At 60.8% G+C, this 12,022-nt stretch overlaps 1 protein-coding gene and 1 long non-coding RNA gene across 6 annotated transcripts in view; both read right to left on the bottom strand.

Moving 5' to 3' along the window:
* Positions 1-9,340, bottom strand: part of DNM2 (dynamin 2) — a 36,257-nt gene extending 26,917 nt beyond the window's left edge. For 4 of the 5 annotated variants that reach the window (XM_054183525.1, XM_054183526.1, XM_054183527.1 and 1 more), the window contains exons 1-2: positions 9,023-9,339; positions 35-108 (exon numbers count right to left, since the gene is read on the bottom strand). In XM_054183525.1, coding sequence (XP_054039500.1) covers positions 35-108; positions 9,023-9,183 — 235 coding nt within the window. In that variant the 5' untranslated portion in view covers positions 9,184-9,339. Of the gene's footprint in view, positions 1-34; positions 109-9,022 lie in introns of all 5 variants that reach the window. The other variant, XM_054183529.1, reaches the window with a different exon arrangement.
* A 630-nt stretch (positions 9,341-9,970) lies between these two features.
* On the bottom strand, positions 9,971-11,993 carry LOC128901512 (uncharacterized). The gene is made up of 5 exons (XR_008463481.1): positions 11,975-11,993; positions 11,805-11,883; positions 10,590-10,755; positions 10,255-10,373; positions 9,971-10,163 (listed from the first exon to the last, which is right to left on the bottom strand). It is a non-coding gene; the product is annotated as an uncharacterized LOC128901512 (long non-coding RNA).
* Between the last annotated feature and the right edge of the window lie 29 nt (positions 11,994-12,022).

Below are 12,022 nucleotides of genomic sequence, written 5' to 3'. Positions count from 1 at the left end.
CCGCTCTCTCCCCCTTCTCCCGCCCGGACCGTACCTGTCTTGGAGAAGATGAGCTGCAGGATGAGAGGTCGCCGAGTGACAATTCCAGAGCCTCGGGGAAGGAAGTCCCTGCAAGGAATAAAAAGGCAGATATTTACCACTGGGGTTAAGCGAGGCCATCACCCCGAAAACGGAACGGCGGGGGGTGGCCTGAAGGGGCTCGAAAAGGTGCGGGACCTGCAGAGGATCGGGGCCTGCTCTGCAGAGGGAGCTGGGGGCGGGTAAAAGATGCTCCTGGGAACACGGACGCCCGCAGCAGGACAGGAACGTGCTGTCCCCGTCCCAAGGCCACCTTCCCACCCCGCTGCGATGAGGAGAGGAGAGGAGAGGAGAGGAGAGGAGAGGAGAGGAGAGGAGAGGAGAGGAGAGGAGAGGATGACACAGACAGGACGAGAGGAAGACAAGAGGAGAAAAGAGGAAGATGAGGAGAGGAAGATGAGAGGAAGACGAGAGGAGAGCAAGACGAGAGGAGAGGAAGGTGAAAGGAGAAGAAGACGAGAGGAAGACAAGAGGGGAGGAGGACGAGAGGAAGATGAGAGGAGAGGAGGACGAGGAGAGGAAGATGAGGAGAGAAAGATGAGAGGAGAGGAGGACGAGGAGAGGAAGATGAGAGGAGAGGAGGACGAGAGGAGACGAGAGGAGAGGAAGACGAGAGGAGACAAGAGGAGAGGAGGACGAGAGGAGACGAGAGGAGAGGAAGACGAGAGGAGAGGAAGACGAGAGGAGAGGAAGACGAGAGGAGACGAGAGGAGAGGAAGACGAGAGGAAGATGAGAGGGGAGGAGGACGAGAGGGGAGGAAGACGAAAGGAGAAGAGGACGAGAGGAAGACAAGAGGGGAGGAGGACGAGAGGACGACAAGAGGAAGACGAGAGGAAGATGAGAGGAGAGGAGGACGAGGAGAGGAGGACGAGGAGAGGAAGACGAGAGGAAAACGAGGAGAGGAAGATGAGGAGAGGAAGACAAGGAGAGGAAGAGAAAGACGAGAGGGGTTCCCACATCCCTCTGCCTTCACCGCCAACCGCTTCCGAGCGACCACTCCGGAGGCTGTGGGTGCAGGCGTTGGGAAAGCAGCTTTCCCACCTGCCAGCCCCTCGGAAACTCCAGTGTCTAAAGCATTTTAACACCCTGCTAATTCCTTTAAAAAAATACAGACAGACATCTCGACAGCAGGGGACAAACCCACCGCCTTTATCCTCTGAAACCGCGCATCCTTTACGGTGTCCCCCCCGTTTCACGGAAGAGCGGAACGAGGGGCAGGAGCGACGGCGTTTCCCCTGCTCGGGGTGTCCTTCGGGAGGATTTTCCCGCCTGGAATGGGCGTTGGGGGCCATCATCACCCAGCAAACGGCTGCAGCTCCGTGTGTGTCCCCCCCGCAGCCTGGGAATGCGACGGCAAAGCGGGTTTGCCGAGCAGCTCCGTGCCGGTGGTTTTGCTTGGAAATGGGAGGGATAAAAGAGCTCCTTGGGAGAAGCCGGAGCAGCTTGGAACGGTTTTATCGCTCCCATTAACGAGGGCACATCCAGCTTATCAGCTGAGCACAAGGAAACGGTGCCCGGCGCTGTCACCCACTCCCCAAGGTGCCCCGGTCACGGAGTGGGAGAGGCTCCGCCGGGAATTCACACCCTCCCCGGGGGCTGTATCCAGCCCCACACATCAGCATCCCGGCTGCTGCCGAGAGAATCGGGAATTACAGCCGCGATATCTACACCGGGAGCAACACCAGCACATAGATTTTGGGAGCGAACCGCGAGCCCTGTTCAGAGCCAGCCCCAAGAAGGTGGTTTTTATAAATAGAAACATGCTTTTTATCGCCCCGGAAAAAAGCTTCCTGCCCAACCGGGAGGACAGGTCCGGCGGCACCGGCGGCAGGAGGTGGGATGCAACAGGAAAAGGGAAGCGTTGGAGGGCGGCGGGATCCATCTCGGCGCGGTTGCGGCTCTGCAGTTTCGCTATGACGGGCCCGGTTACGCCATTTGGAGAGCGGTGGCAGCTTCCTCCTGTCGAAATAAACACCGGGAGGCACAAAAACCCTCCCCACGGACTCACCACCGGCCCGGAGACCCCAGGAGGGGACAACACTGGTGGCAGGGAGAGAAAACCACGGCATCTGGATGGGATCGAACGCTCCCAGCGGGCTCTGCTGCTCCCTTCTCCCACCGGCCACATTAACGACTTTTGGGTACTTAACGATATAAACCCTCAGCTCACGGCTTCCTGAAGCGCGTTACCCTTGACGGAGCCGAGCTGTAGAGCATGAACTCACAGAATCACGGAATCACGGGATGGTAGGGGTTGGAAGGGCCCTCTGGAGATCATCTCCTCCAACCCCCTCCAGAGCAGGGTCACCCAGAGCAGGCGGCACAGGAACGCGTCCGGGCGGGTTTGGGATGGCTCCACAGACGGAGACTCCCCCACCTCTCTGGGCAGCCTGTGCCAGGGCTCTGCCACCCGCAGAGTCAAGAAGTTCCTCCTCCTGTTTAGGTGGAACTTCCCATGCTCACGTTTGTGCCCGTTACCCCTTGTCCTGTCCCCGGGCACCACTGAGAAGAGCCTGGCCCCATCCTCCTCACACCCACCCTTTAAGATCCCCCCTCAGCCGTCTTTTTTCCAGACAAAAAGCCCCAAATCCCTCGGCCTTTCTTCAGCAGAGAGACGTTCCCGTCCCCTCAGCATCTCGGTAGCCCTTTGCTGTCCCCTCTCCAGCAGTTCCCTGTCCCTCTTGACCCGGGGAGCCCAGAACTGGACCCACAACTCCAGCTGCGGCCTCCCCAGGGCAGAGCAGAGGGGGAGGATGACCTCCCTCCACCTGCCGGCCACGCTCTTCTTCATGCCCCCCAGGATGCCACTGGCCTTCTTGGCCACCAGGGCCCATCGCTGCCTCATGGCCGTCCCGTCGGCCCCCAGCACTCCCAGGTCTCTCCCCACCGAGCTGCTCTCCAGCAGGTCACCCCCAACCTCTCCTGCTGCGGGGGGTTATTCCTCCCCGGGTGCAGCACCCTGCGCTTGCCCCTCTTGAATTCCATAAGGTTCCTCTTTGCCCAACTCTCCAGCCTGGCCAGGTCTCTCTGGATGGCGGCACGGCCTTCCGGGGTGTCGGCCACCCCCCCAGCTTTGTGTCACCTCTAAACCTGCCGAGGGGACGCTCTGTCCCTTCATCCAGGCCATTGATGACGACATTGAAGAGGACTGGGCCCAGCACTGACCCCTGGGGAACACCACCCGTCACCCGTCGCAGGGTCAGGCACGAGCAATTTGCCCTTTCCATGCAAAAGAGAAGCCAAACAAGAGACGGTTTCATGGCAGAGGACGTCACAGCTCCCAACCGGCAGCTGACACGGGCCAGCGGGGCCGGGGCACCCCCGCCTGGCACCCGGGGACTGGCAATAAGTGGGTGTTTTTACAACCGAGGGGTGTTACCGCACTTGCACACACGCATTTTTGCGGCCGGGGTTGGCAGGAACTGTATCCTTCAGGATAAAATACCGATGGCAAACACAAGGAGCCGGGGGGGGGCGGGAACCAGAGCCTGCCAGAAGGTCCCTGGGGCATATTTTTTTTTTTTTTTAAACATTAAAGTGAGTCAGAGATGTGGGGCAGGTGGCACGGAGCAGGACCTCCACGAGGCTGCCACACCTCAGCGACGCAATCACCGAGGAGTGAGGTCAAACCGGTGTTTGAAATGACGACGTTCAACCCGGATTTTCCCCATTTGCCCGGGTATTCGGATTAATCCTCTCTCTCTCTCTCCCCGCCTGCCCTTTGCGTGCGGGACCAGGAAACTACTCTGCTTTACGGAGAGAACAAAAAGGCAAAGGTCAGAGGTGGAAAAGGTACATTTAACACATCCCGGCCCCTGTAAAACCTCCCGGGGCAAAGGCACCGGAGCAGTGAGCGCTGCCCGGCCCCTCTCTGGTTTCAGGCTCTCGTTTAGCAGAGAATCACGGAACGGTTTGGGTGGGAAGGGGCTTTAAAGACCCTCCAGCCCCGTCCAACCTGGCCTTGAACCCCTCCAGGGATGGGGCAGCCACAGCTTCTCTGGGCAACCTGGGCCAGTGTTTCACCACCCTCACAGGCAACAATTTCTTCTAATATCTAACCAAAATCTCCCCTTTTTCGGTTTAAAACCCTTCCCCCTCGTCCCACGGCTCCCCTCCCTGATCCAGAGTCCCTTCTCGGCTTTCCCGGAGCCCCTTTAGGGACTGGAAGGGGCTCCAAGGTCTCCCCGGAGCCTTCTCTTCCCGAGGCTGAACCCCCCCAGCTGAGCCCGGCCCCACAGCAGAGGGGCTCCAGCCCTCCCAGCATCTCCGGGGCCTCCTCCGGCCCCGCTCCCACAGCTCCGCGTCCTTCCCATGGCCCCAGAGCCCAGCATTATCTTGATGAATCCTTCCCCAGTGGCTCCCATGGTGGCTCTTCCCCAAAATCAAGGGAAAAAACATCCCGAACACCCTGGCAAGAGACCCACCAGACCGTCCTTCCGTGTCCCCCGTGTCCCTCCAAGACCTGTTTTCACTCCCAAAGCCCCTCACTCACTCCCAATTTCCCTTCCCTCCATTCTAAGCCGGCTCTGCCCGCTGAGAACGCCCTTTCCCCCTGCCCTCGCTGTTTATTGCCGTCCCTCTGCCTATGGCCGCCATAAAACGCCAAAGCCGTGATTTACACCCGCAGAGCCAGACTCGGCACGGCCCATTCCACGCAGGCGCCCGACCTCTAGATAAGAAAAAGGTCGCGCTCATCTCCATCCCCACCCCGTGGAGAAATTCTCCGCCCCAAGAGCCTCCAACGCACCATTCACCGTGATTTAAAAATCTCCGCGAGCCACCCTGGGCCTGAGGTGTCGACGTTTGGCCCAAATGTTGGGTTTTCTCACCATTTTGGGGGGCTCCGTAGCACTTTATGGAGGCGATTCAGCGTCCCGCGGGGAGTAGGGTGCTCTTACCGAGGTCCGGCTACCTCCGTCCCCGTCTGGCTGAGTCTCGGTTTTCTTTATGGCCGCCGGCAGCACTGGTAACGCCAAACGAAGGACTCATAATGCCTCATTGAGGTTTGGTTCCTCCAAGACGCTGCCGATGGCAGGACCCCCCCCCACCGCCCGCATCACAACGGCTCCATTGTCAGCCGGGTCCGAGCGGCCGCCGCGCTCAATGCCCGGGTTTTACAGGGCTCTGAAAATGGCTTTTTTTTGTTGTTGTTTTTGTTGTTTTGGTTTTTTGTGGTTTTTTTTTTTTTTTTTTTTTTTAACGCCGTCATTTGTCGGAGTGGCGCGGCGAGAGCCGGGGGGACACGCTCGTCCTGACACGACAAGGGCTCCAAAGAAGGGTCCGTCAATGCACGTTTCATCGGGACGGCTTTTAATACAGCCACTAATGCCATTTTAATGCAGTATTTTAGATTTCCTTTTGTGCTTTTCCCCAATAATGAGAGAATCGAGGCTCTTCAGACCCAAGGCCAGCCCATTTTGACGCCCGCTAGAACAGAGAGAGCAGCGACACGGATTCCTTCCCCCCAGATAAATCGAAGTCCAGCATCTAATTCACAGATTTAGAGGGATCTGAGCCCAATTCCTGGCTCCTCCGCAGGTTTTTTGGCGCGACCGGCGGCATCTTAAGGCATTTAAATGGGGCTCGTAACCCTCCTCTCGTATTTTAAGGGACCGCCGTACCGTGGCTTGCCCTGTCCTCGGTGGTTTTAAGTGGTTTCAAGGTTCTCGAAACAGTTAAAAACCACCCAAGCGGGGCCAGTCTGCAGGGATCCAGACCTCCCGCTGAGTCCTTATCCCAGCGCCGAGGCTGGTTTGAGCTCACCCCTAACGCAATCAACCCAAAATCCCTCATTCTGAAGAGGGAACAATGTCTTTCCCCGCGGTTTCCTTGCAATGGGGATACGAGATAAAGCGGGGGATGAGCCGAAACCGCCTCGTCCGCATCCTGCCCCTGTCTCTAGTGAGGCTGGGTGGCACGCAGGGGACCGGGATATGTCACTGAAGAAGCCGCCACGGCTCGTTAACGGCACACGGGACACCGACTTCCAAGCGCTGCTGGAGTCGGGCTTCCTAGGGGGGCTCTGCACCTTCCTACCGGGTCAGAAAAGCCAAGATTAAAGGTCAAACGGCCGCGAAAAAGGGGGCAGGATCAGCAAAAATAACCGAATAAGCGCGGCCGCGTTCCCTCCGTGTTGTTTATTTGTCCCCAGCTCGAATCAACCAGAGGCTGAAGGCTTCACCGACGACTCTCCCACCCTTCGGCCGCCGCCATTGCCCCGGGCAGCTTCACCTTAGAGCTAGCTCCCGGAAGGAAAACCACTCCACCGGGGAATTTTCCCTGTTTATGTCCCATTTCGCAGACTAAAACCAGCAGACGCTACTCAGTTCCGTCCCTCCGCTGGACATCGCCTCGGTTCTTAAGCCCAGCTCCCTTCCCAAGGGATGCAGCGGGTCCGTCCCTCTGCCTGGCACTTATACGGATGTGCGTTTGCACGCTCAGAAGCGGCTTCAGGCAGAAAAGCTTTTACGGATAAAATGCGGCCCTTACACTCAAAAGCATTCTCCGCTCCACGAATTCGGCTGGAAATCTAGAGCAGGCTTCAACGCGGATGGTAACGAACAGTCGGGAAGAGCCCGGAGGCCTCAGCAATCGTCACCATCCCGGAGAAAACGCTCGATGCTGCCGGCGGGGGGATAAAAACCGATGGGTTTTACCCGGCTGCGAGCGCTGGGACGGGTACCCCAACAGCGTCCAGTGCTGCGCCGAGATAAGCAGGCAGTTCCTGCCCAAGCTTGGTAAGGAAAGAGCTGTTTGGGGGCTATTTTTCCCCAAATTACGGTGCGGAGCTGTGTAACAATAATCTATATTCCTCATTATCGCATTCCCAAATGACTGGAGAAAGCAACGCTTTAAAGAGATGCTGACACGCTGCTACGACGGCGCCCAGCAAGCCGAGGGCCAGAGAGCACCGACCCAACGCAGGGCAGAATCCACCCCAGGCGTAATTAGCGGTTATTAACACGAGCTGCAGAACAAAAATTAGCACCACGGGACGGGAGCGAAAAGCTCCCGGTTACAATGGGGCAGATTCGGCCGCGCAAAAAACCCTCCCGCGCAAAGCCCGTGTTTGCGGAGCGCGTTAACCCCTCATTAAATGCCTTCGATGCTCCCAAACAAAGATTTTTAATTACCGGGGCTGGTTTTCCAGCAGCACTGTAATTAGAAGCTGCCAAAATTTTCATCGGCAGCAACTGAGGAGGGGGAATAACTCGACCGTTTCAAGCCAAAAGGCAGCGAAGCTCCGCAAAGCCCCCACAGGAGTTTAATCTGGGGGGGGTTCGAGCTCCGATTATCCAGGCGATTCCTCCTCTCCCTCCCACCACTGGGCTGAAAAAGGCTCCCCGGTGGCGGATCCACGCTACGGAATCCAACCTTTTTGAGGACAAAAGAAGCGGCAAAATGTGTCAGGTCATGGATGGCACAGCAGGCTCCGGATCCCAACCTCGCCGCTCGGAAAAATGTTACAGAAGTGGGGGGGGGGGGAAAAAAAAAAAAAAAAAATCAGGGAAAACTCAGGCGGCGCTTTCAAATGACGCTTTTCTACAGCCAAAGGGAACCACCGGCGCATCTCCGCAGCAACAGCAACGCCAAAACCAGCCCGAAAGGTCGGGAAAACCACCCGGCCAACTTTTTTGGGGAATGTTAAGGTTCACGTAGGCGCCGGGGAAGAGATGGACTGAGCCGCTGCTGGTTTGTGGGTGACAAGATCCGCGCCGGCCCGTGCCAGGATGGAATGACGTCACAGGAAGGCCGCTATTGTTAATATTACACCATCCGACGGCAACCCCGTCACGCGATGGTCTTTTCGAGCTGGAGAAAGAAGGAGGCCTGGGTCGAGGAGGGGAAGAAAGCGGCAGGAATCCAGCACCGCCGACGGCTCCTCAACCCCACGGACGGAGCAAACGCCGGAGGAAACGACGACCGACTCAGAGCTGAGCCATTAATACCCCGACCGGCGCTGCCGTCCCCATAAAGGCAGCGGGGAGAGGGAGAGAGAGAGAAAAAAAGGCGGCGAAGGTCGAAGTTTTGGCGCACAAGCAGTTGTTCTTCGCGATTCCGGACGATTTCGAAAGCGCCCGGCATGATTTTTAAACCCCGCGGTGTGTGTGTGGGGTGGAACCCCTGCGTCCGTCCGTCCGTTCTCCCCCACCCCCCCCGGTTATCGGGGGCGGCCACGTTCTCCTCCCCGCCCTTCACACCCCGGGCTGGGTGTCAAGGCCGCGGCCTGGCCTTATCCTGACCGGTGGCCAAGCCCCGACACCTCGGTGCTATCTCAGGTCCCCAGCAGGAGCAGGACGATGGAACCGGGGGGGTGTGTGTGTGGGGGAGACAGGAATGGCTGCGGGCCCGACGTTACCGGCCTGGAAACAGAAGCGTCTTCACGGTGTCACCAAACCGGGGGTTCAGCATCCCGGTGTCCAGCCTCACCCGCCCCACCCGCCGGTTCCTCCTCACGCCTGGCAGCGTCTCCAGGAGGATCCAGAGGCGGGACGAGCCCCCACGGTGCGACGGGAGGCCCCGGGGAGCCTCACCTGCCCGGTAGCATCCTTCCATCGCCGCCGCCTCCGGTGCATCGGGCCGGCCCGGTATTCACAGAACCCCCCTACGCCAACGCCCTGCGCGCCGGCCAAGGCCCGACCCCCCCCGCCTGCGCCGCTGGCGTAAGGGCCCGCCGGTGAGCCGCTCCCCCCGGGGAGGCGCCTTACGCCAAGTGCGTAGGGAACGGCCGGGCGAAGGGGGAGCGGGGCCGCTCCGCACTTTGCGTAGCGCGCGCGCGCGCGGAAGGGGACGGCCGGGGGGGGGGTCGGGTCCCACAGGCGGCAACCGCGCCCTACGCAGGCCGGGATTCACGAAGCGCGCTTACGCCAGCGGCGCAGCGGAGGCGGCGTAGCGGCCCCGCCGCCGTTTCCCCGTCCCCGCCGCCGCCGCCCCGCCACTCACCGTCCCACGAAGTTCTCCAGCACCGAGCTCTTGCCCGCGCTCTGCCCGCCCACCACGGCGATCTGCGGCAGGTCGAGGTGGCAGCTCTGCCCGATGGAGCTGAAGGCGTCCTGCAGCTTGTTCACCAGCGGGATCAGCTCCTCCATGCCCCGGTTCCCCATGGCGGTGGCGGGGGGGGGGAGAACGGGACACCCGCTCTCCCGGCGGCGGCGGCGGCTCCTCCTCACAGGGCCCGCGGCGGCGGCGACCAAACTTCCCCTCCGACTCTCCTCATCCGGCACTGGCGACACCCCCGGGGCGCCGCTCCGCCCGCCCCGCCCCTCTCCCCTCAGGCCGCGCGACCATTGGCCGGCCCGCCCGTCGATCAGAGGAATCTGCCGAGCGGAGCGGAGCAGCGGGACGTCAATCAGGCCGGGAAGGAGGGACGGGAAAGCCGCGCCCCTTCTCTGCCGTACTATTGGTCTCCCGGCGCGTCGCTCATCGCTACCAGCCAATGGGAGGTGGAGTTGGCCTGTCAGCTGAGGCGGCACCGCTGCAGCTCCCGCCCCTCGGCATCGCTCCTGCCATTTCATTGGCAGAGACGACTGCCGCTCCGCAAAGCTAGCGAATCACTACCCGAACAACACCGACGAGTTCACCCGCCTCTAGCCACCCTCCCTCCCTCTCATTGGACGGCGCGACTGCCACTCCACCGGCTGGACCAACCCAGCCGGAGAGGCGAGGCGGGAGGAAAACCCTCACGCCATTCGCCAGCCGCCTGTCAATCAAAGATCCCTGCCAGCCGATTGGCCCTTAGCCCTTTTCCCAGGCAGAGCCCGGTGACCGTAGACCCTCGTGTAGCCGCGCACGCCCGACGCCGGCCTCCGAGTCGACGCCCCGGTCCCGGCCCGACCCCTCCTTTCCCCCCACTCCGGTCCCCGGGGAACCCCCAGCACCGACAACCCGACGGCGGTCCCCTCGGGGGGGGGTCTTTATTTCCATCCCGCGCCGGGGAGGGGCTCCCCTCACCGCACCGTCCCCCCCCGGTACCGGCGGGGAGCCCCGGCGCGGCGGCGAGGCCGGAGCGGGGGTCTGCATGCCGGTCACCAACCGGCTGAGCCCCGCCGGGAAACGGCCGGCGCAGAGAACGTCTGAGCTTGCCCTGGAAGAGATGAGGAAGGAGAAGGCGGGGGGGTTTTGTGGGAGGGGGCACCCCAAAAAAAACGGCTCCCAGCACCGGTACCGGCACTTACCGGAGCTCGGCGGGGAGCGAGGGGCCGGGAGCCGGCGGGGGTGGTGGGCAGGGAACGGCGCTGGCGGCTGAGATACGCAGGGGGCAGGTCCTGGGGCAGCTCCAGCGGCAGGGCCAGCTCTGGCGAGGGGGGGGGATAACGGCAACATCAGCCCCCGGCAATTCGGGGCACGGAGAATCCCCCGGCACCCAAAAAAACACCTCCGGGGGCGGCGGATCTGGGATTTGAGGGGGTGACGGACACCTCCCAAATCCAGCACCCCCCCTGAGCTTCCCAGTATGAAGTAGGGGGGCTTTTCCCAGGGGAAATTCCCCCCCTTTCCCGGCAGTTCCTACCACTCCGGATGCGGCTCAGTGCCGGTCCCAGCAGTTTCCCCTCCGTGCTCAGCAGCGAGTATTTTCTCCGACCGTAGCTCCGGGTTCAGCCCATCCACTGTCCGATGGCTCGGTCGCTCCTCCAGGGGCTCGGGCCGGCCGGAATGCATCGCATCCATCTTCCAAGCTGGGAAAGGGAAGGAGAAAACGGGGATCAGCATGGCACCGGTCACCCCAGCACCATGGGAAGGTCCTGGTGACACCGGAGGGGACGCAGCCCCGCTCCTGGGGTCCCCACAGGTGACCAAGCACCTAAACCCATTCACAGCCACCTCTGGGGCAGGATGGGATGTCCCACATCCATCTTCCAAGCTGGGAAAGGGATGGAGAAAACAGGGATCGTCACAGCACTGGTCACCCCAGCACTACGGGAAGGTCCTGGTGACACCGGAGGGGACCCAGCCCCGCTCCTGGGGTCCCCACAGGTGACCAAAACCCAGTTGTGGCAACCTCCGGGGTGGGACAGCATTTTCCCACTCCCATTTTGGGCCGGTTTCGGCACAGCCGAGCTGCGACCAGGACACCCCCACCCCCATTTCCCACACCAAAAGGGGAAGAATTGGTGCCAGAAGCAGCTCGTCCCCAAAATTGGGGGGGGGGCGGTTTGGACACCCCCCAGGCACGGCCGCAGCAGGTAGCGGGGGGAAACTTGTGTCCCCATCATCTGAGGGAACCTACTCGGCATTTCCAGAATCGGGACTCAATATTTCGGGTCTGAAATGGCTGATCTGGTCCCACGGATTCACCAAGACACCGGCTTTGCCAGTCCCCAGCAACACGGAGAGATGCCCCAGAGACACCAGCAGCCATTTCCCTTCCTCTTCCCCTCTCAACCGGTCCATTACCCGACTCCCAGCGAGATTTTTGAGGTAAAACCTCCCCATTTCAGGAAGGAGAGCAGAGGAGACAGGGCTGGGATCAACTCCCAGGCTGCTCCGGGGGGGAAATGACCCAGATTTGCTCCATCGGAGCCAGGCTGCCACGTGCCTCTGCTTGCCTGAGCATCCCTCCTTCCTCCGGCTCGTTAACACTATAATGAGTTCATCACTCACGGGGCTCTTTCCACACTCGGTCCTTGCCTGAGCCCACGGAGGACAGAGCCGGGGCTTTCGGGATCATTCCGAAAGGCCGTTTTAATTTGGTTTTCAGTCATTCGCTCTTCCCGAGGGAGGTTACCTCCTTCCGACCGGCGGGTTCCCTCACAGCGAGATGGCGCCTTCGCCTCCCTCGCGCTGGCAGCCGATGACGGCCGAGTCTGGAAAAACACAAATAGCAATTTTTATCAAAACAAGGAATATTTCCCCAGCTTAGGCTTCCCACGCTCACCGCCCAACTCTCCCAACGACCTGATGCGGAGTGCCTGGATCCTGCCAGGCCCCACCAGGACCTGGCCC

This window comes from Rissa tridactyla, chromosome 25 (genome assembly GCF_028500815.1).
Source record: "Rissa tridactyla isolate bRisTri1 chromosome 25, bRisTri1.patW.cur.20221130, whole genome shotgun sequence".
Classification (NCBI taxonomy): Eukaryota; Metazoa; Chordata; class Aves; order Charadriiformes; family Laridae; genus Rissa; species Rissa tridactyla.
This window is presented reverse-complemented; position numbering and strand designations above follow the sequence as displayed.